This window comes from Gallus gallus, chromosome 4, assembly GCF_016699485.2.
Source record: "Gallus gallus isolate bGalGal1 chromosome 4, bGalGal1.mat.broiler.GRCg7b, whole genome shotgun sequence".
Taxonomy (NCBI): domain Eukaryota; kingdom Metazoa; phylum Chordata; class Aves; order Galliformes; family Phasianidae; genus Gallus; species Gallus gallus.
Window position 1 is genome coordinate 10609856 of NC_052535.1, and position 23901 is coordinate 10633756.

The 23901-nt window shown below is 48.0% G+C and overlaps 1 protein-coding gene and 1 long non-coding RNA gene across 5 annotated transcripts in view; one reads left to right on the forward strand and one right to left on the reverse strand.

The window, feature by feature from the left end:
- LOC121110605 overlaps window positions 1–3534 on the forward strand; it is a 70120-nt gene extending 66586 nt beyond the window's left edge. For 2 of the 3 annotated variants that reach the window (XR_006939118.1, XR_005859285.2), the window contains one exon: window positions 1272–3534. This is a non-coding gene — a long non-coding RNA (uncharacterized LOC121110605). Of the gene's footprint in view, window positions 1–1267 lie in introns of all 3 variants that reach the window. The other variant, XR_005859286.2, reaches the window with a different exon arrangement.
- GABRQ (gamma-aminobutyric acid (GABA) A receptor, theta) overlaps window positions 1–23901 on the reverse strand; it is a 66696-nt gene that overhangs the window by 7850 nt on the left and 34945 nt on the right. For both annotated transcript variants that reach the window (NM_001167704.2, NM_001167703.2), the window contains exons 4-5: window positions 14002–14222; window positions 2240–2322 (exon numbers count right to left, since the gene is read on the reverse strand). In NM_001167704.2, the coding sequence (NP_001161176.1) occupies window positions 2240–2322; window positions 14002–14222 (304 nt within the window). The remainder of the gene's footprint in view (window positions 1–2239; window positions 2323–14001; window positions 14223–23901) is intronic.

Sequence of the window (23901 nt, forward strand, 5' to 3'; positions counted from 1 at the left end):
CTTCTTCTCAACCTCTTCTGATTTCTCAACTTCCTTTCTAAATTGTGGAAACCAAAATTAGAAAGAGCCCCTTTCCCAGTCTCACCAGCGACACATGCAGAGGCCAATCGATTCCCTGCTCTGAGTCACTGCTCCCCTGGTTTATATAACCAAGGCTTGCTCCAGCCTTCTGTGCCAGAGCCTTGCTACAAAGCCTCCAGCAGCGATCTCGGGGCTGTGATCCCTCCATCGTTTCCCCCGGTCTGGACTCGTGCAGGTCCCGTCCCTCAGTCTGGCAGCCTGGCTACTGCACCCAGCCATAGACCTCCACATTTAGCTGTATTCAGATGTACTCAGGATGGATGTATTCAGATTGGGATGCATTCAAATGTGCAGCAAGCAGGCCACGCAGACTGCTATCTTCATCATCCACAAATTTAACAGCAGTGACTTCAAATTTACTTCCTGATCAGCAATGAAAATGTCAAGTTACAGTAACTAATTTTAGGATACCTCGCAGTTAACTACCTCTATCCCATTCATCCTATGACCTGCTGATACTGGGCACCGATCTTTTTTCCTAATGTTATTATGCAATATGAAATCAAACATGTTTTTCAAGAAGCCATTTTTTTTTTAAAGCAGTTCTAAAGGGAAAGGTTGCTCAGTCTAAAAATAAACGTTCCACTTTGATTTTGCAGCTTTAGAAAAGAAAACCAAGTTTCCGCTTTAATTTTAAAAAGCAAAACAACTTTCAGAAAGTCATTTCAACCTGAAATATCATGAAGTATTGATACAACATCTTAAGATGCCAGATGAATGGCCTGGTTGTTGGTGGCCTCATCACTTTTTTATTGAGTCCTGGCACACAAGCAGGAGGGGGGGCGTGGAATGAGGGCTGGTTTGGGGGCAGGGACTTGGATCAACAGGCAGTGTTAGCATGGGCTTATCCCATGCGGGTAAGTTCAACACACTGCTATGGGAAGGAGACCCCATCTGCACACTGCTGCTTTCTTCTCAGAAAGAGCGGTGAGGCAGTGGCATGGGCAGCCACGGAGGTGGTGGAGTCACCATCTCTGGAGGAGCTCAAGAACTGCGGAGATGTGGCACTGAGGAATGCAGTTAGTGGGCAATACTGGTGGAAGATGGATGATTAGACTAGAGATCTTAGACACCTTTTCCGACCTTTACGATGCCACGATTCTACAAACCCAACACTCCTGCACCACAGAAGGGTTATTTTGGTGGGGTTTTCTGTTTGCGTTCATTCTGGTTTTGTTTTTTTAAGCCAGGCACGAGAGGAGCGTTGTTCCAAAGTTGTGTGGATGTGAAAACAAACAAAATGGAGCCCTGCGGATTTCCAGCATGCATGAGTGTGAGAGACAAAGGCTCTTAGCAAGGAAACTACATGAGTCTCTTCATCTCGGCGTGGATCTTAGAAATACTGTAAGGAAACGTAACTTCAGCTAACAAATCGGCTTGACATGTCCCATTAAGAACAAAATCGCAACATGGGGAACTGTGGGTAATTCTCTGCCTTCTGTTTTCTTGGTTGTGCCGTAAACTATTCTCAAAATACGAAGGAGTGCCAGAAATGACATGCCATTAGTGCCTCCAGGAGGACCTCATTTACATCCCATTACCCGCCACGCCAAGAGCTGCTATCGCTGCACATCCCGAGCGGGACCAGGGCTGCCTGGCAGAGGAGAGGCTGGGGAGGCAGCGCCGTGCCTGCCGACTGCTGATGCCATGGGACCTCTTTTATGAAAAAAGCAATTCTCTGATAATCACCGCTGAAGCTGCATCATCATTACTGTGAGATCTGCTGCTCTGGACCGCTCCTGCGGGGATACTGCAGTGCATTTTTATGAGGGAGTGCCGGACCTCCCTTGGCCAGAACGGTCAGGGAGGCTTTTCATGGGAGTCCAAGGAAAATCCAGGTGGGGAGGGGTGGTGGGCTCTGCTCCCACCTCCTGCAAAAAGCAGGCTCAGGCACCACTTAGGGCACCTTCCCAGGGCTATCTTAGGGCTGAGATAGCCTTCTCCACCCTCCCAAAAGTGAGAGTGATTTTAAGTGCCTAGCCTGCTGACAGAGCTCCGTTTTCCTGAGCATTTCACTCTGGGGATGGAGTTTGGATGAGAGAGCCCAGTCCTGCCCCAAGGGACGTCCTTGGGAAGGGGTGGCCTTAAAAGCCCTGGGAGGCAGCCCAGGGGTGGGAGGGCTTGGCTTGGGTGGGTCAACGTTGCATGGCATACGCACAGCTCTCAATCTCCAGCGTGCAGTTCTGCTGGTCCAGCGGGTACCTCCGCAGGTCCATCATGCAGGCGGCCGTGGTGGTGATCCTGAAAGAAGATGGGAGAAAAAAAAATAATAATAACAATAACGATTATTTTTTAAAAAGGAGAAATGAAAGGCAGATGTGAAAGTCAGGCAGCATTTGGGGCCGCTGTTTCCCTGGAAACCAGGGAGAGCCACGGTGGGAGAGTGGAGGGAGGTGTGCGGGGGGCTGGATGCGGCTCACCCTCAACTGCATGGCTTACACCCTCCGTGACTCACGTCAGCAAGGCAGTATCTCTATTAGCAGGGTGGGGAGGGATTGGTGTTCCTCCTCTGTCTCTCCAGGAGAAAGACAAAGAAACTGGGAGTAGGCAGAGCTATGAGCGGAGTGGGGAGAGGAGAGAGATGTCAGCTTGTGAAAGAGAGGCTGAGGGCACATGCCCGTAGAACAGAAAAACATTGATTACATTGTCCTGCAGTGGCCTCTTTCCTCCCAAATTGCCCCAAGAACCCCCACTGCAGCCCTCACCTATCTGTGCCCCTCCATCACACTCACTGCCCTCCTGCTCTTGCACTGTGTGCTGGTGGCTCCATTAACAGATTCACTCCTGTGCAAGTGATTCCATGGTCAAGATTCACCTGAAGTGTATATGTGTGCATCCCCTAGGAAAATAAATATAGGGAGAGAAAGAGGGCTGGGGTTGTTTTAGAGGTGTCAGTGCCACACAGTACCTGTGGAGGGTTTACATGCGTGTGGGTGTGTGTTTTACATGGTGCACATAAAGGAGCATTGCTCTCTGGGTTGGGGCATTTTGCAGTGGGGCAGGTGGGCTGCAGGCACAAAGCAGGGAGGCAGCAATTCAAGCCGCTTACTGCCAGCCCTGAATTTAGCAGGCTGTCCCCATTTCTCAAATTTATTGCTCCCCTCACCCGTTAATGCAGTTGTCTTCCTGTGCAGTGTATGTGTGCAGAGTGCTGAAAAGGGGGGAGAGATTGGTGCATTCCTACCCCCCCCCCCTCCTTCTTTTTTCAATTAACCATCTGGAAGGCATTAATCAAGCTACACATTTTTTACTATGTAGGCATAACCAGTGAACTGTTAACGAGAAAGCTTTATCTTCTGAGCCCTGTGGATGGGGAGAGAGAGAAAAGAGGGGAAAAAGAGGAAAAAAAAAAGAAAGAAAAAAAGACAAGAAGGCAGATAGGATGAGATGGCGAACCAGCAAAAAAAAAAAAAAAAGCAAAAAGGAAAAAGCATCAATGAAAGAAAAAAGAGAGCAGAAAGGGGGTGTGTGGGTGAAGCTGGACAGAAAATCAGAGGGGGCGGTGGGGGGAAGGTGGGTGCGGGCACAGGGGTGGGAGAGAGCAGTCCTGGGGGCACAGGGGTGGGGGCTGAGCGGGGCGGGCGCGTGGCCCCGTGGAGCTGCTGGCTCTTTAAGAAATCTCGTGTGCTAAATTTATCTCTCTGCTGTCTGTGAAGACTGTTTGTAGGAGATGAAGCCTTGAGGAGAGCCTTTGCCACTGCCTGCCGTGCTATAAATAGATCCGAAGAGACGGAGGGAATTTATATATATCCTCGCTGGGTCTAGATACAACACTGCAACTGCCCTCTCTCAGAGCAGGGGGCCCAAGTGAGCTCTTAACCCTTTTATCCGTAATGCAGTAGAGGTGGAGGAGAAAGCACAGAGGGGAGGAAGGATGACAGGACGGGAGCCACTTACAGATGATCACTGTGGCTTTGGGACCGTGCGAATGGCTTTTGCAGCCACCGCGTTTGGCCCCTCTGGGCACGTGAATGGGAACGCAGTGCCTCTCCCACCCCGACCCCAGAGCAGGGTGGGCAGCACAGGGGGCTCTGATGTGGGAGCAGAGCCAGAGCGTGCCTGGGGAGTGCACCTTGTTGGGAGAGCCCCCTGCAGCAGGTGCAGAGTCCATCCTGGCCGGGCACTGAGACCAAAGAGTCACGAACGGGTATGACTCATCCCCCTATGCCGCACACGGCATATACTGTATATATTATACTGCACCCGTGGGAAATAGCAGCTACAAATGCGCTCTCCTATTTTCCCTAACGTGTGAGATGCAAAAAAAAAAAGAAAAAAAAGAAAGAAAAATAGATATATTAAATGAAATTTTTCCACCCCATTTGTGCGACCCCGCAGGCTATAACCTTTCCACAGTGTCCATCCCAAAATTGCGGCCCAGCTGGCTCGCTTGGCCACACAAAAGACATCCAAGGGATGCCTCCTCTGCTTCAAGAGGGACCCGCTCGCCTCTCAGCAGGATTTGCTTGTCACCTGCAGTGCTGGTTGGAAATGCAGAGCACGACACAGTGAGCTATGGCCACTGCACGCCATGCGCCAAACCCTGCTCGCACTAACAGCCAGCATAAATCCAGAGCCACTCCAATGATTTTTGCAAGATCACACCAATTTACATCAGCAGAGATTTACATCAGGGCAGAATTTAGCCCTGTAGATTCAAAAGAAGAGAACTTCAGGACAGACAGGACAAAAAGGAGAAAAATGAGAAAAAGAGGGCATTAATCCGCAAAAATGAGATAACAATTCTTCTTTCCCTCAAATTAAAGGCTGGGCAACCTCTGCAGCTCAGCATCTTCCAGAGATAAACCAGTGGGCTCGAGGTCTCAAACTCCCAGTGACCTGCCCAGTGACACTGCTGGGACAGGTGAGAACAGGAGCGAGGCAGCATGCAGATATTATTATTATTATTATTTTTAGAGCAGGTATAGCAGTGATGCTGGGCTGTAACCACCTGCTTGGCTGGAGCATTTGCACTACAGTATTGCACCCATGGTGAGGTGCTTCCAGCAAGCACCAACATCACAAGGACTCCTGGATGTGGGCTCCTGCAGCATGATAAGATGTGGGGGGCAGTTGGTGTTGGGCAGCGGGTGCTAGCCTGGGGGTTCCTATAACTTGATAAACCTTTTTGGGATATAGAAAGTGACAACATCAAGGTGTTGGTAAGGCATTGGAACGGGCTGCCCAGGGAAGTGGTAGAATCACTATCCCTGGAGGTAGGTGCTCAAGAAAAGGGTCAGTGTGGCACTGAGGGACATGGTTAGTGGGTACAGTGGTGATAGGTCGATGGTTGGGCTAGATTATCTTTGTGGTCTTTTCCAAACCTTCATGATTCTGTGATGCTATGTTTCATTATTTTGTCTTTAGGCATCAAAAAACATCCTGGACACCAATAGCACTTTGCCATGCCCTGCTTGGAGACCGTGGGTGACCCACAGCATTACAACTCTGTTCCAAAGTGCACTACCAAAGCACACCTACTTGCCATTGCTGTAGTCAGCACCCACCACTATTGGCAGAACGCTCACCTGTGGCCTTTCTCCCTGACCCCACCATTCACTCACTTCTGGAGAGAGACACCAAGGGGTTTTTGCACCTCCTTAGGTGGGTGTGTAACACAGGAGGGTTGGACGTGGCAAAGGGATGAGAAGCTTTCCACCCTTCATAGCCAAAGGGCAACAGGAGTAAAAGTCAGGCATTCCAGTGACCTTGTGGGGTCACTGTGCCTCTCCTATCTGTTCTCGAAGGCCACCCTATCAGTCTCTGCCTCATGCATTCATGATTTTAAATATATTACTTTGATACACTCTGGGCTGCTGTGTAAAGAGATGTGCCACAGGAGATGGCATGGAGAGAACTGGCCAGAGGCAGCTAGGGGGTGTTCCCTGTTCTGGGTGTCTCCACAGAGTCAATGGGCAATAAAGGAGGGGGGAGATTGAGAGGTGGGAAAGTGAGGAGAGGACAAAAGAGTGATGATGGCACAGTGGTGATGAGGGAGACAGGAGTGGTGATGAGAGATGGTAGGGCAAATAGCGCAGGACAGAAGGCCACTAGGGTAAGGGAGCAGCGGGGGGGCTCAGGGGAAGCAAGGGGTGAAGGAGCTTGGGGATGGGGAGCTGGAGAAGAATGAGAAGTTAAAAGAGAAAGCAGAAGAGTGGTTATTTGCTTTGTTCAAAAGGAGATGAGGAGACAGAGGACAAACCATCACCCTGCGTGCAGCTCTAGACAGAACACACTGCCCACAGAGATGCGACCAAAGAGGAGGGGAGCACTGAGCGCGGGGCCGCAGGGGACGCCGAGGAACGATGCCACCTTCCCCATGGCACTGGCACAGGGCGCTGGCGCCAGGCCAGGCTGCGTCTTCTCGCTCCATCCCTCCCGCTCCTCCTCTCTTGCTTCTCTACCCTCCCTCCCCTTTTAAATTCAAAAATTTGTGTGGTGTGAAATCTCATCTGCTTTGATGGCGATTCACAGAGACACTGCCCATCGGAGGGGAGCGGATCGCCTGCTCTTCACACGATGCGCTCAATGATGCGGCCGAGCCTGGCCAGCACCACCCACCTTCTCCTTCCATCTCTGCCCCCTCTGTCTGCCTCCAAGTCGGCTCCCTCACACCACCACCTTCTCACCTCACTCCCCACAAAGAAGACGTGTCTGCGCCCTTGCTCTAATCACTGTTCCTCAGGTCTGTGGGCAGCTGTGCTATCTAGCAGCCAAGTCCTCGCTGCCCTGCTACTGCACTGCACAGCTGGCAGGCAGACACAGTTCATCTGGGGGGAAGACAGAGTTGTGGAGAAACTACTTTATACCACAGAAAAGGAAAAGGAAAAGGAAAAAGAAAAAAAGGGGCATGCATTCATGAGATGTCGAGCAGCGCTGGCAGGCTGTGGGCTGACGGACATCCCCCTTCTCTGCTAGCACCAGCAGATCCAAGCAGAAAGCTGAGGTAGCACAGATACCTCACTCTGGAGAGCATCCTTCTGCCCCAGGGGAGGAATGGATCATTTCAAGAAGAGCAGCCAAAAGCTCAAAGTCACACCAGGCAAGTGCTAGGTCTCCATTTGTTACAATGAGGAAGCGATGCCCACCTGGAGTTCATACTGACAAAGCAGATTCTGGCACGGAAAGGGCAGTGCAGCCTCACTGTGCTGTCCCTCCACCACTGCCTGCCCTGTGACACAAGCACAGGGGTGTCCCACCACTGCTGCGGCTCAAAGGGAGCTCTCAGTCTTCTGCGTATCATCAGTCCTCCACAAGTTCTCCAACTTGAACACCATCAGACATTTCATTCCCTCTCTGATCCTCCTCATCACTGTTTACTTATTAATGGCTTCTTCTGTCTTATTTAGAATGATTATATAAGTTCACAGACAGCACAGAGCTCTGACCTGCTATTAAAACCTACCATGGTTGACAGACTCTCCTCCATCTCCTTCTTACCCCACTGCTTGTCTCCACAGCTCCTGCCCAAGCCTCATCTCCCTATACCAAACTCTGAAGGCTCTCAGCCACCAGCTCATCATCCAGGTCATCTCCAGGGTGTGAGAGGACCAAATTCATCAGCTACAATTGTAAAGGGCAAAAAACGACTTCCCCAAAATACCACCTGGTTTCAAAATGAGCAGGCCCAGGCTCTTCAAGGAGGACTGGGAGGGAGAAAGGGGAAGACTCACACCTTTGAGGAGTTCCTGAAGCAAACAGGGTCCCATTCCCCTTAAGCTCATCCTTAAAAAGTAAACTCTATGCATCATATATATGTGTACACCATGAAACTAATCGTGCTTGGGATTGGTTTCTAGGGCTAGTGTCAACCGGTATGGAACAGCCTGTACCTACACTTCACTTCTTGCCCTGCAGATAAAGGGTCTGGATGCATGCAGAACAAGAGAACAGGCACCAGCCTCTACTGGGCTCTAACTGGGAAATGTCCAAGAAAGTGCTTGTGGATGCAGACCAAACCCAGGGCACAACCTGACAGAGTGGACTACCCCTGTCCGGCGCCCCTGTCCAGTTTTTAAGCTGCTGATTGCAACTTTCTGGATTTCAGATTACTGGAGAAGTTGAAGATGTTGCTGACCCCCAGCAATACGGACTCCCGAAGCTGAATTAGTGGCAGTGAGAAGTTGTGGAAGCCACTCAAGTTTTGCAGGACATGTGCAGAGCCCCCATGGGGCAATTGAGACTCGTACAGGAATTCCGGTGACTAAGAAGAAGGAAAGGCAAAATTGCTGTTTTGCTGAATGAGGGGAAAAAAATGAAATCGAATTTTCACTCTGCACATTCTCAAAGTCAGTCATAAAATCATGCTGGCAAATGTCACCTTTTGCCTGGCAGTAAGCACAAACTTCGAAGGGCCTGGAGGGATTTATAAACCCGTGGTGAATTTTGCCATTCTTTTAACACGGTCTGATCTTTGCAGACTCCCGGAGGTCATGTTAGAACCAAGAGCAAGGCAAGGATATGGAATATTTTCCTCTTGTGTCTGTGTGCCTAAAACCAACTCCATAAGCCTTGGCACAGTCCTGCTAAGGTCACTGTGTTTCCAAAAGCATCTGTGCTTGCATAGGCTTCCTTTGATAAATAACACCATGCGCTGCGTTCCGATTAGATGGAGAGAAAAAAAGCTCTTCTAAACTAGTACTTCACCCACGGAATGAGCCCTTCTCCCACTCCTTAACACAGCACCACACCAGACACTATAGAATCACAGAATCACAGAATATCCTGAGTTGCAAGGGACACACGGGGATCATCGAGGCCAACTCCTGGCTCCAAAACCAACTCTGTCCCAGCAGAAACCCGGACACGGTCTGGGACGTGAGCAGAAGGACCCTTTCTGCCAACTGAAGAACCAAAAAGCTCAGGCTGGAATATGGAGAATGAAGCGCAGACAGGGGTGGGCCTTGGTCAAGAGCTGGGCTGGTGATGGGAGCTCTGAAGAAGACCCCAGGCCGAGCTGCAGCAGAACCTAAACCATGGGCAGCAGAGAGAGCAGCCTCAGCGGCACCGTGCAGCAGCGTGCCTGGTGGTGGCTGTGCAGAAGATGGGGATGCTGGGACAACCTGCGCTGCTCCCCTGCACAAGATGAGCTGGAAGAGGTGTGTGAGTGCTGCCTGGCCCAGCAGTGAGCACAGTGCCAGGAGGAGGACAGCTCGCTGCGGTACAAGGGCTGCGCTTCCCTGGGAGTGGTGGGAATGCAGTCCCATAAAAGCATAAAGCAAGTGCTGCCAAAATATGTACACCTGGATTCACTCAGGTGTAAACTGCGAATGAGGAGCTGTTTGAAGTATATCGACTCTCTCATCTTTGCTTCTAGCCCTGAACAGGCATTTACACCAATGGGAACAGTGGAGGTCTGCACCCCATTGGGCTCAGCGCTCTGCAATGCTTCAGCTCCCCTGTATCCAAACTGCCTCATCTCCAACACTCCTCACTGCAGTGACTCTCATGGGCAGCAGCGATATAAAAAAGCAAAGCAAAGCAAAGCAAAAACACACGTACACCCCACCGCTACCACCTTCGCAGGAGGAGATCCCTCATTCTCCCTGCACAGGATTTAGTCTGTGTCATCAAATTCCTCTGCAGCTCCCAGTTGCTCAGTTCACCCAGGCTCCTCGCCAGCCTGGTGCTGCATCCTGCCTGCTGTCCGCTCAGCTCCACGCTGCTGCCCACTGTCCCAGCAAGCACAGGCCTGCAGCCCCAGCCCCCCAAAGCGCCTGTTCTGCTGGGATTCAGTTTTTTCCCTTAATTGGAATGCAACCCAAGAGCTTCAAGATTTCCCCGAAAGACGTTTTTAAGCTGGTTTCAAACACGATTTCGCATTGCTGTGCGAGAATTTCAGCGTCGTTACAGTTGTTTCTATTTTTAGGCCTCTGAAAACAGATAGGAAAATACTGATGACATCAGCATTTGATGAGTGTCAACTGCCGAATGTTTCGCTACCAAATGGAAGCTGCACGGGCTGGAGATGGAAATCTCACTCCGTCACATGTAGCTTCTCTGCGTGATAATGAAAAGCTTATTGAATACTACAGCAGAGGCTGAACAGTCTCCAGAGGTCCAGAGGAATGGTTTGATGGTCCTCCCTGCGCACGCCAGCAGTGGCAGTAACAGCAGCTGGAAATAGTGAGGGGAGTATTGGCATGAGTGAAAAATTCTCTGCATAGCATCAGGAGTGAAACATCAACGCGCTCCGAAGCACTTCTTTAAATGAAAAATTTCTCCCTAATTCCTTTTTTTGTGGTTGTTGTTGTTGTTTAAAATTGGATGAAGCCGGTGCAATTTCTGACAAAAAGCCATTAGGAGGAAAGATGCATTAAACCCAGCCAGTTCTATCCAGCTCCTCCTCACTGTTTTATTCACCTCTCTCTGTGACACCAATGAACTGCTTTGTCTTGGCGGGCAGTTCCCTTAAGCCTCGCTTCGTACTGCAGACCTAACGTGTTGTTTTAGCACTTTCCTGCTGCGTGCCCCAGGTGACTGCCTGTGCTTCATGGGCTTTTGTAACCCCTGCAAGATACGGAGGGGCCGGAGGAGCCCAGGCACAATCCTACCGCTTCATGCTTCCTAAAACCCTGCTGGCTTTGCACCCTCCCACAGCAGACCTCAGCCGCTAGGAGCATCCCTTGGGTTGGATCTGGGTTCCAGTCCCCACGATCTGGCCCAACTTGAGGGGATGGAGCTGGGAAATACCCACGGCAGCCCCGCATCGCCTCCCAGCACAGCCCGTGGCTGTTTATGCATTCCTTTTGTCGGAGACCTGGCAACCAGCTTTTAATCCTAGCCCAGCGTGAATTAATTTTGGAGTAAGCTTTTGTATCGAGCACTTTCCTAAGATGTAGCTATATTACATCTGCTGCTCTCCCTTCATCCACTAATTCGCTAATTCTATCAAAAACAAGCATATGCTTTTCTGACACACAGCTTCCACAATGAAACAGAGCAGTGGAATAAAGGGCTTCATTTACTCATGGAAACGAGTTATCTGAGGCTTGATCTTGTCCTCACTGAGGTCAGAAACAAAATACCCATTGACTTCCACGTGAGCTAACTTGGACCTTGTCTTCTGCTCTGGGGTTTGAGCCTGATCCTGCCTGAATGCTTGCTGGAGCCGGGGCTGCCAGGGTGTCATCCTCCCCGCTCTCTGACATCAGAGACTGCTGGAAAGAAAAATGACTGTTGTGCCACAAATAGCACGATTGAGTCACTTTGCTACAGGATCAGCTCAAAGGAGGGGGAAGCGGCTGGTGAGAAGGTAGAAGGAGAAAGAGCAGAGCTGTGCTATCTTGCTTGGGCAAAAACAAACAAGTGGGCCGACAAAGGTTAAATAAAAGGAACCAGCAGAAATTGCCTTCTTCAGCTTTCTTCTATCAGAGCAACTCCATTTTAAAATCCTTCCAGCAATGCAAGACAAGGCGAGACCAGGCTTCACCCTACAGGAAGGACCTGCACTTTCCTTACTCTTTGCAGAGCAAGTGCAGGTGCACGTGTACGAAGATAAAGGGAGCACAGGTGAATGTTCAGCTTGTTTTCTTACCTGCTTACACCTGCTGTGCACGTGGCTGTGTATTTTTGAATACGTTCACAATTCTTTGCACCTGCAAAACTGCACCTAGCACTTCTGTGGTCAGCAAAACCACAGGTGCAGGAGTCAGTCCAGACTGTAAGCCCTAAAGGAAACGTTGTCTGTACCACTATGAATAAATTTTGAGGGACTTCAGGCATTCAGGGCACCTGGCTTGTCCCCCTGTACCCCAAAGCCTTCAGGGCATTGAAAGCCAGCCACCCTGGCCAGAGGCACAGCCCAGGAACAGCAGTTGCAATTGCTTGCTGCTTCATTTTTGCATTTGCAGTTTTCTCCAGGGGCAAGAGAGCAGCTTCCAGGAAAACCAGCCAAAAGTTAAAACAACACAGGCAGCTCTTACTACGGCCCTGGAAATAACAGGGGCAAACAGCTGTCATTTTCTTTCTTTTGGCCTGGATGCAGTTTTCCTCAGCTCACCCATTTACGCAGGCGCTGGGAGGGAGCCGAGCTCCCCTGCCCGTGCTGCAAGGCCCTGGGCAGGAACAGTGCCGGAGGTGCTCACACAGCATCCTTGCCCTGCAAATCCTCCGTGGGCTTCCACTGCTTTTCACCTGTGCAGCAGGGTTCACACTGTTTACTCTTGGAGCTGATTAAATGGCAGCTGATAAAAATATACTAGATACCAGCATCTCTGCTTCTTTTGCTGTGCAGGTGCATGCTAAGGTCTCCTACCAGCCTGGGGGATGCAGCTCTGCACTCAGGTGGGCTGGCTCAGCAGCTCCAGCTTCACAACACTTTGTGCCCCCTCCTTCACAATAGGACAGGGTTTCTGCTCCTACGTACCCTGAATCAAAGCATCTTCTTGCCCAGCCCAACCTTCGTACTTTGTTTAATGCAATGGAGAAATCTGGGGTAGCCAGCTGGGTGAAGGTTACAATCTTTTTGGTGAGTGAGTAAAGTTCAGAGCAGAATCAGCCAAGCAATGTTACTGGCCCAAGGTCAAGAGATGGATGCTCCTGAGAAAGGAGAGGTGGAATTGGTGGAGGCTCGCAGTTGAGCTTATTCCATCTTTTGTTGTATCAGAAAAGCAAGAAGCATCCTCTATTCAGAAGGACAATTAAATGCAAACATCACAAGACCTACTCCAGCCTGCTCCTTACCACCAGCAGCCAATGCTTCTCTTTTGACTTCCCAGAGCTCTGCCATAGGGAAACACTGGGTACAGTCACCCCATTGTCCCTAGCAGAACAATGCCCTGCTTTGCATTGCCCACACTCAGCCTCTCTCTCCCAGAAGCAGCCCTGCTACTTAAAAAGGAGAAAATCATCATAAAAAGTCAGACTTTGCCACAAAGCACAAGGCAGCAGAAGAGCTGATACTGTAAATGGGAAGGGTGGGTGTACCCTCTTTGAAAGAGAAAGGTCTTTCCTCCCCCTCTGCTGCACTGGGACGTAAGCCCAGAGCTGCTATCACAATCATTTGTGAATGTGGAGGCAGGTCTAAAAGCCAGCTGTGAATTTTGGTAGTTGAAAAGGAAAAAAGGAAAAAAAAAAAAAAAAAAAGAAACAACAAAACACAACACAAAAAAACACCCACAAAAAAAAAAACAACCTAGGCGAACAGCTCAAAGCAGACAAACACAGGGTTGGGGAAATCATTGCCTAGATCTCAGCTACAGCATCCAAAACTGCGCTGCACTTCTACTTACAGCTGCAGAGTTCTCTTTTAGCCCCTGTCTGCCCTGGCATCTCCATAGATCCAGGCAACACAGCAAGCCAGCCTTTGCCACCTTCACTGCACTCAGAGTACTTTCAAATCCTGTGGACTGCCAACACAAATCTGTTCCAGACACCACAAGAAGCCTCCTCTCTGAGGACCATCCATTCCCCTACTAAATATCAGCTTTCAAAGCACAATCATCAAAATTGCTCTGATAAAGACAGGAGACTTTTTTTTTTTTTTTTTAATGGTCCAAAAACATTTCTTAAATTTTATGGTCAAAAATGACTGAAATGATTGGATTCAAATGCTACAGAAGTTAGATACCGGAGTGATGAATTCTTGTCTCCCTAGGCCAAACTTACAGAAAATTATAAGCAACTGAAAATGAGTGTTTCAAATGGAAGTGAACGCACTGTATGACAGTAACCTGAAAAGCACAGAACCAACTCTTCCCATCTCCAGCACCTATCTATAGCAATAGAGGGAACTTTGGCCGTCTGAAGGTAACAACCATTTCCAGCCAGGAGAAAGATGCTTAAACCTGTGCAGCACCTCTATATGGCTTGGGTCCCTGTCTGTGCCTTAAGAAAATACCAGAATATCATCCAAATGGGGGAAATTTAGATGAGAAGTCATTCACAAACATAACCAACAAGAATCCCCCTCACACCTACCTCAGGCCATACAGGACTGTCCCATCAGGATGGAGTCGAATCATGCGATTCTTCACCGTCACCCCATGCAGAAAGGACTTCTTGTCATTCAGGAAATAGGTGTCTGGCAGCCACAGCTGGTCGGCCACCCGGTTGTCCAGGGTCAGGTTGAGAGGAAGGTCGTTATATGCCAGGCGTTTGTCCCGCCAGCTCTGCTGGAAGTACATGGTGATGGTGTAGTCCTAGGAGAGAAACATGCAGGGGCATAACTCAGACCCTCTCTACTGCCACTGCGGAGACATCTGGTGGGTCTCCACCTTTGCTGGCACCCAGATGCTTCTTTCTGAACCACCACCAGCTGGGGAGGGCTGTGTTTTCTTCTGGGAAAATGGAAACAAGGCAGTTGCTAAAAGCCACTTCTAGTCTGAGCAGAAATTCGGGAGGTTCCCAAGGGCACGCGGAAAATCTCACCTCCAGGCCAAGGATTCAAAGTCAGCCCAGGCCAGCCGTGACAAGCTATTAGCGCCTGCCTTGTTGTATGAGCAGACTTGGGAGCTCATCGTGATTCTCGGCGAGGGACATATGTGGAGGAAATCTGTCACCAGTGAAGCATGATCGACTGGGTAAGGGGCAGTGCCCTAACCATCCCCAGCCACTGCAGTGCCGTACGTATCTCCTACTCCTTTCCACTCCAACTGTACAAAGCTGAAGCTTAAAACGGCAGCTAAGTCAAGATCTTTCTAAAGGGCAGGGAGAGATGTTTTGTGGCCCATAGCTGTAGCCTTGCAGAAACAACTTGAGATGCTCTACAGTAACTGTATATCCTGGAGAGGCCCAGAGGCCCCAAATCAGCTTATTCACCAAGACATACACAGTATTGCGGCGCTGTGCTGGAAGAATAATTATTTCCTTTCAGATAAATGAGTAGTACGGGAAGGGGTCTTGTACAAAATGACAAAATATTCTCTCAACAGCTCTTAAATAGGCCAGGAGCCAGATTTTTATGGGTAACCAGCTAACAAGATGTAGATTAGGAAGTGGGCAGGGGAAACCACGTGCACAATCTGACAGAAACCAGTAACTTTTCACAAGTCCCTAAATAAAAAGCATTCTGCCAATGCATGCAAATGAACTGCTGGGGTCATAGATATGTTTCTTCCTATGCAGATAATGACAGCACAACAGGAGCCCCCTGGACCATGCAAGTTTGCATGAGGGGTATTTCTGCTGCGCAGGGAAGGGCTGGTGGGGACCTTGCTTCTGCACTAACAGCTGGTCTGGGTGTAGAGATATCCTGCCTGCCCACCTTCTCCCACTTACTTTACTCAAAGCCAGGTTTGATTAGCACCTCTGAAAATAAGCTCCAGTAATACCACTGTATAGGCACGCCAGGTTTTGAGTGCCTAACTCTTATTCGGAAACCTAGACCCACAGGCGCATCGGAAAGGTCACAGAGCAAATTTGTGGTGTTGTCTGGAAACAAAAGCTATTTCTGTCACCTTTGTATTATAGTGAAAAGAACAAAATAAATAAATAAATAAATAAATAGTGCCGGCTTTCTGGCCAAGAAATTGTTTTGCTATGATTTTTAAAGGACTGAACTCTTGCTTCCCAATCCATCCCTCATTCTGATTTTGGTTAAGGACCCTGCTAAAAGAAAATGTTCTCCCTGCTTACCTCTCCCAGTGGGTGAGGAAAGGCAAGACCTGTGTTGGAGGGAGTCTGCACCTGCCCAGCCCTCCCCTGTAGCCTGGTGTCTATTTGGGGAGGGGAGGCAAAAGAAGAGCAGAGGAGCCCACTCCTCATCAGAGGCACAGTGCAGGCAGCACTGCAAAGAACTTAGGAATGGGGCTTCTGAAGGATGCACATGTTCAGAAGTAAAATGCATCCACTTGGTTCTCTGCATTTTCCACCCCCGGGAAATGCAAGCTTTCCAAAGACAGCTGCCAACCTTCTCCAGCTAGGTTCTGCCACCATAGCTTGACTTGCCATTTCAGCCTGCACTCCACTGGACTCCACTAAGATGCTACAGCCAGCAGCCCTTGCAAAGGGGAGAGTCTCTCTCAGAGCCAGCTGATCCCTTCCAAGTTTCACTGACCTATAAACCACATCTCTTGCACCAGAAGGGCTGCGTGTTTCCCAACAAGATACACTTATCTTCCACCCACAAGACCCTCTACTCATTTATCACAAGATCTCTTGGTTTGCCCCACAAATGATGCCCTGAAATGATAGGGCTCAGGGGTTGCCCCAGCCCCATCACTTACTGCAGGACTCCTGTGCTGCCCTCCATGCCTCACAAAGTGGACCTCACAGCCCAGCTGTGGTTGGCACGGCAGCTCCATCCAGCCCCTCTCAAAGCTAAGGTGGCACCTGAGCTTGCTGAAGGCTGCTCTGCATGACCATCCCCATGGGACCTCCTTCACTTCCCTCCACCCACTCTGCTCTGCCCAGCAGCTCACAGTGAGCTGTCAGCCGTGAGCCCCTTCACTCTCAGCCTTTTCAGAGGCTTTGCTCTCTTCTTCTCCCGCTACCCATGTGATGCATGCACAAAGCAGAGGAGACAGAGCTCTCCAGGTGAGAGCAGCATGTGGAGCTGGCAGACACTCCAGAGCTGCCTCCCTGAAAGGAAGGAGGGTAGCACATGTTGAGGCCAGCAAAAGCCCCAGAGAATGAAGAGGAGCTTATCTGGAGTCCTCACATGTTAGAATGACAGTGCATCCTACCAGCTAATGAGGACAGGGCTGTTAGTATACATCTCCAAACAACAGAATGGGACTGATAGCTCATCCTTTCTGATGCAACAGAGGTCTCAAACCAAAGACAACGCAAGAAAACTTGAATAGTGAAAGGCTGGAATGTGGACACAAGAGGGATATGGATGGAGAAAGGTATCTTCTGCAGAACTCCAGAGAGGACAAACACAGAGCAACATGTATGAGGGTCTCCCAGTTTCCCCAGTTAACAAGTAATTGTAATCCTCTGCTACTTCAGCTTACGGAGTTCCACCTTCTTCTGTAAACGTAATGGTTACTGAGCAGTATACAAATAACTAAATGCATCAAAAAAAAAAAAACCCCACAAAAACAAAACCAGTAGAAAGGCTCTGATAGAAGAAGGAAGCAGCAAGGGAGGAAAAATATTGCACAGATTAAATACTAAATACTAAGCAGAGACTTAAGATGACGGCGTCTGATTTTCTGCAGTGGGTCGCTGTACAAGAACAGGCTGAAGGCAAAGTAATGAAAACAACTTTCCACAGAAGCGATGGAACTTGTTACAAAAGCACGAGGTCAGGTGCTTAACGGCATTTTGGAAGGCCAAGGCATGATGTGGAGAAAACAGTCCTCCAGGTTATAAAAGGGAGGGACTAACATACCAGGAACGGAGAGCAGCCCAAGGATGCAGAGCATCCTGCTGCAAGGCAGAAGCTCCAGATCCCAGCGGACAGACACCAGAAGCATCCCTCCTGGGCAGGCTGCTCATAAACCCTCAGCACAGCTCCTGGCAGATGTGGATCATTGGAAGGTTGGATCTGATTGGTTTCTTCTCTGCTGTGACCTATGCTGTCCCCAGTACAAAACCTGACCAGAGGCAGAAGTGTGCATTCTTGTTGCAGGCTACAGCAGATTTGAAAGCCAGAATTGGAAATTGAAGGAATACTACATGCAAAAGAGTCAAATCTTTGCTTAGAATACAGTATTTCTGGCAGTGTGGATGTCTCCTGTGCCTAGCCCATGTCTTCAGTACCTTTCTTCTAAGGTGAGAGAGCTTTTAAAGTGAAGGCAACAATTCCAGTCAGCTCGTGTAGGCTGCATTTCACCAAGAATTTGAAAGGTGCTGGAAGCAATGAGGGGAATAAAGGCCATTTTACAACTTACTCCACAACTAGATGTGCCACTTAATTTTGTCCCCCAGTCCTCCCCCCACCCCTAACTTTGACGAAACACCTCCCTTTGGAGAAGTGACCAAATAAAAGTCCTACCCCATGTAGGCAAATGACATATGGTCTCCTTGTCCAAGATCATAAAAGAACATTAGGAAAGCCAAGATGCTTCAGAAAGAGAGAGAAAAATGGAACATCTGACTTAGTAAAAACCAAGCTGCCACTGCCAGAGACTAATGAACAGTTTGTTGGCTTCAACTTCTTTGATGATTAAACACCAGCTCCTGTTCCCGTCATTCCTGGGAGAGAAATTAAAGGACAAAGTAGTCCTCCAGTATGTTTTATTTTAAGGAGAGGGCAGAGAAAATAAGAATTATGTTTAAGGGAAGGAGACAATGTGCCTGCAATCTTTTGCGAAGAAGCAGAGCAGTGTAAAATGCACAAGAAAATATATGAAGGACAGGGCAAGATGGCCACAGTTCTTAGCATGCTTGTTTAAGAAAGCTCCTTTGCCCTCACAGTGGATTGTCCATTTCCATGCAGATAAGACAAATCAGTGTGTTCCAGATCTTAAAAAGCACCAGTTAATCTGGCATTAGTAAAGATATGATAGCAATCTTTCCTTCTCCAAGACAGCACAAAGTCTGTCTTAGACTCTCACCTTTGCCTAGGGCAGGAGGCAGCAGCTCTTGTACTTACTGTGCTTTTTCATGGGGAGAGAATTCTGCCAACATCCTGCTTTTAATTTATCTTTTGGTGCAAACCAGTGCCCAATTTACAAGTCTGAAGTTCTGCATGACAACTGCTATACATAAAGTGACAACTATTTTAGATATTGTCCTTCTTCCTATTCAACTTAGAAGGAGTGAAATCCAGAATCTTTTTCCATCTACCCTAATTTTGAAAAAACAAATATCCTCAGATTTGGGTGATAGGAGAACCACAGTGTACCTGCAATATCTCTGCTAATAATGCAAGGGAACAAATGTGTTTGCTTCTAGGACAGGCTTTGTGCACCTCTGTGCAGCAGGTCTTTGTGATCTTGAACTCATTTTTCTTAGGACCTTGGAAGAACTTTGCATGGAGATGTTTCCCCTCACCAATCTGATCTACTTTTGTAGTAATTTGCATGTGTTTAATTGCTGAATGCATGTCCAGAAACTGGGACATATCAGCTGTATCCTCAACAACTAGGGGTGTGCAAGTGAAGTGTCATCTTGTTGCCCTATTTCTCTCCTGCCACACTCCATCTCTACAGCGTCTGTACTGGTGCTAGTCCTGCGTTATGTTAGCATGCTACATACTTGCATTTTGCACACCCACAACAAACCATAGAACAGCAGTGGTGGCTGCATCCTATTTCTTCACCCATCTCCCAGCTTCCCCCATCCCACCTATTTGTACGTCCTTGTAGCTACCCTTATTACCTTGCAGCATATTACCAGTGTCCGGCTGCTTACACATACGGGCTTATCTAATATACAGCCATTAAAGCTCAGAAATATGTATTTAATAATCATTTGTATCCAATTAAACATGCAACAACTAGCCTATTAAGCTAAATTGAATTCGAGTGAGACATTTAAACAGCGACTAGTGAAGATATGGGTTTCTAAAGCCCTCAGAAGGCTGAGGGGAGAATGCTGGACTATGCCAAAGAAAAGGTGAAGCTGGAAGACTGATGACACTCCCTAAACTCCTTCAAAGGTGCTTCACAGCCTCTGCATGCACCTTCAGAGAATTTTCATTTTACAGTGACTTTCTTACCTCTTGCTTGCTGAGAGCTGCTCAATTCAAGTGGTCAACACTCATTATGCTTTCTAGCAGGAACAACACGGTAGCAGAAGAATGCAATTTCACTAAAACATTCCCAGAACTCCTCATTCCTCTGGGCTATTATTTTTTAAGAATTATTATTATTTTTTAATGAAATGTCCTCTTCATTGTCTTGTCAAGAGGTTTATTGGACACCAACCTAGTCAAACCATACTCCAGACAGGAGAGTTTCTGAAGCCCTCCAAATAGACACTGACTGCCAGACACCATGGGAAGAGAAGGGAGGAATGGCAAGGAGAAAAGGATACTTCTAAATCCTTCAAGGGACTTAGAAGCCCACTGGGATTAGGTACTCTACAAAACACTTCTGTGTCTCTCTTTCAGCTCAGTCAATGCTATTCTGTAGGAGATTTTGGGCACTTTAATCTACGTCCCATTTTCTCTTACCTGTAAAATTGAGACAGTGATGCTAACTTGCCTCTCTGTTGCAGTTTGGGATCCTACATCTCTAGGCAAGTGCTAAGTGTGCAATGCACAGAAACTACTTTTTTTTCTTTCTTTTTTTATTTTTTTTCCTGGGAAAATAAAACTTTAAATGGAGTTTATAATTCACTGTGGTATTCAAGATCATGGATAGGGAATCGTGGCATGAATGAAGCAATACTACTACTTTACATTGCAGAATAAAATATTGTACATACAGTTCTGAGCAACAAAACTATGGCTCTTTCTGCATTATCAAGGCACACTATGCTTGAAAGACAGTTTCAACTTAGAGAAAGAAGAGTTGTTATTCCACAGTCAAAAAAAAATAAATAAAATGCTGCAAAGATGTTATTTCCCTGGAGGCAGCTGGAGGCAAACAAATCTTTTAAATGATGTTAGACAACTAACATGTCCTGGGTGGAATAATTGCCACCACTTGGTTGGCAACTCGGTTGGTGCAGAGTGGCTTGACCAGAAGGTTACAAGGTAGAGCTAATTTCCCTTAGAAAGCACAAGAGTTTGATCATGTAGAAAAGATAACTGGGACTGGGCAGAGATGATGTGGAATCAGGCACAGAAGATGCAGAACATTTTTCTGGTCACATGGCACAGCTAGGCCAAGTGGGGGTGTTTCCTAAAGGGTCCTAAAGGGAGAGGATGGCAGCCTGTGGTCTGAAAAACAAGGCTTGCTTTTCAACAGGCCCATGAAAACTTTCGTAAATTACTGCACTCGAAAACCCCAGGACTTTTGTACACACAGGCCCATTTCTATATCTGATGTGACAGATTCTACATGAGTACTCTGCATAGCTGTATCTGTGACCTCTATGTTTGCAGATTGTGTTAGAAAAAAAGGGCTAGCAGTCACTTGTGGTGTGAGCAGAGAACTGTACAGTCATTCTGGGACAACTGTAAGGTAGAAGGATAGCAATGGATAACCCATTCTTGGCAACATCTACCATCTAGGGCGCTGACCAGATGGGGTACCGCACTTCCAGGCTACTTCTGCTTCCAGTCATGCCCTTGATTGTGCATGGGCAAAGCCAAAGGAGCCAGACTGAGCAGCAGCAGCACACAAGATATGGCCTACACTATCATTCTCCCACTTCAGCAATCCAAGTCGTGGCTGCAGGAGCATAAATCTGATGGATGAGTGCAGTGTAGTTAACTGACGATAGCCTTCAAAATGCAGCTTATGAAACACTCCTGATCCTGCTGAACGAGTCAAGTTTATTACAGGATGCATGAGGCAAAAAACAGATTTCAGCAGGCTGTAGAGGTCCACAAGCAAGCAGACTTGGACTTCACGGCCAACTGGATGGCAAAGAACAAGCTGCAGTCCTTGTCCATGCTGAATGAGTGCTCTCTGCAGCACCAGGACCAACAGTCCTGGAGCCAAGGAGCTCTATTTGCAGAGTTGGCTGAAAGTTGTTGGCAGGGAGCCCATGTGAGCTCGGTAAATAAAGTATCCAGATAATAAAAATACCCAAAGGCACTGTTTAATTTTTCTGAGGGTTCTGATACAGCCAGCAATATTGCGAGGGAGCAGAAATCTTGCAGACAGGAACATGAGCACAGGGCAAAGCTGACCTTCCAGAAGAGAGGAACAAAAGACACCTGGTAGATATGATGGCGCTCAGCCTCTAGAGCTAGATCACCACACTCATTTACAAGGAAGAAGAAGATCAGCATTCAGGAGCTAGACTGAGATTCAGGAGAACCAAGATCATACTGGAGCTGGTGTGTTGTAGACCTTCAAGTCTGCTTGAACCTCAGTTGGAAACCTGATGAACAAAAAAGGTCAGTATATTTTGTGTATCCATGACCTAGGAATGCAAAGTGCATGGGAAGGGAGATGAAAGGCACAAGCTGCCTTCTCCTGCAGTCACAATGACGTAAAAGGAGATCCTGTAGCAGCAGGTTACAGCAGTGGAAGAGGGAGATGAAGTCCAGCTTGCAAGATGTAAACATGTTTGAGTTTGCATTCCTCTTCACTAGAGCCTCAGATGGGAGCTCACAGCATCCTGTAAAGAGGGGAGTGAGGGATGTATAAGAGTGCACATCCCAGCCCAGTGGCCCACTGCTCCCTGGCAGATGGAAGGCAGCCAGCTGCATGTGCCCTGCAGGCAGCGGTATGGAAGGAAGCAGGGGCTGTAGGATCCTGCCTTTCACTTCTTTCCCTGTCAGTTTCCTGGCTGGAGACACCCCAAGAGTCTGCATGTGCCAGGGCAGCAGAGACCGCCCGCATTTCATCCCACATGCATGCACTACCTCCTTCCCCAAAACGACCCCTTTCATCTGACTAGAAGGCCTTTCTGGATCTACAAACAGCTCAGCAGATCCTTTCCCTTTCACCATCATTTTTCCTTGAATGTTCATTTTTCTCTGTAGCCTAGCAACTCCGCACAGACTCAGAATATTAACAGCTCCTGTCCCCACACACAGTCTTCTCCAGAGGCCTGAAAAATGTGATAGCAGAAAGGCTGAGAGTGGTAGGAGCGAGCACGAGAGATGTAGGGAGCACGCAGGGAGCCTATATCAGCATTCAGAAACAGCAAAGCTATTCAGCTGTCGTATCTGCCACCTTCGCTCAACATGTACATAACATATAGAGCTATATATAGCCCCATTTATTTACATATTCAAATAGCAACACAACACGCACGCCCTTGTATTCAGAGCTAGGTTCTATATCGAGGTGCTGGCACTCTTGCACACGTACATTCCATTGCTGCATGCTATAAATATATATATGACAAGATGTCAGCAGGTCAGATCCTCAAGATCTAATACGGTTTTCAATCAACCAGATGAAGCTTTCACTTGTGGGAAGATACTCCTGCAGTCATCTTCTCCAATGCTGCAGCACTGTTATTGAAACAGGTGGCCATTTAGAACATTGTTCTCAAATACAGACAGCTTTTATATGTATATATAAATATATATAAAGGCTGTAGGAGTTCTGCCTGTAATATGAAAACAGAAGCAGGAAAAAATCATCTGGGACAGTTTTCTGCAGAAACAATTCTAACTACTACAGGAACACCACAGTGCAAGCTGAAGTGGCTCATACCACTGCCATACAACGCTGACATGTTCAGATCTAAAGATAACTTGGCTTGTTCAGGAACAGATGGAGCACTGCAATACATAGCACTATTCAGCTGAAAGCGTGCTGCAAGCCATATAGCCATGGACTCTCATCCTCTCCAGTATGACTTCTTTCCTGCTGTGGGGTGGAGTCATCTATGAAACGCAGAGTGAACATAAGTCTCTTCAGTGAGAGTACAGAATATTCTCATGGGGGAAATCACCCACTGAGCCAGGCATCTAAGCTCATTCTCAGTCCTGGAAGTGGGGTTGACTAAGCCCTGCTGAGGTTCAGACTTGTGATATTGGAGGACTTGCAGAGCTGCTCCTTAGGAAAAATGACACAATGGAAAGATGCTTAATGGGGATGTGTAAATGCTTATACTCGATAAGCAGCATCACCACATCTTACTAGTGCTGCAAAACTCTGGATTTGGTCTAGGAATCAGCCAGTCCATCCAACTGCTTGTCCATATCCAAGCTATTCCAGTTGCACAGATAACAGGCTTCCTGCATACCCTCCCATTAATTTATCCTGCGAATGCTACAGGATTTCTAGGAGGAAATCAGCATGGTAGAATAGAAAGCCTCAGGGGGAAAGAGTCATACTCTAGCTCGGCAGCTCCCAGTTTTTCTTCAGCTGAGAGCTTATTTCAGCAAGGCTTCTACAGCTCGTTATCAAT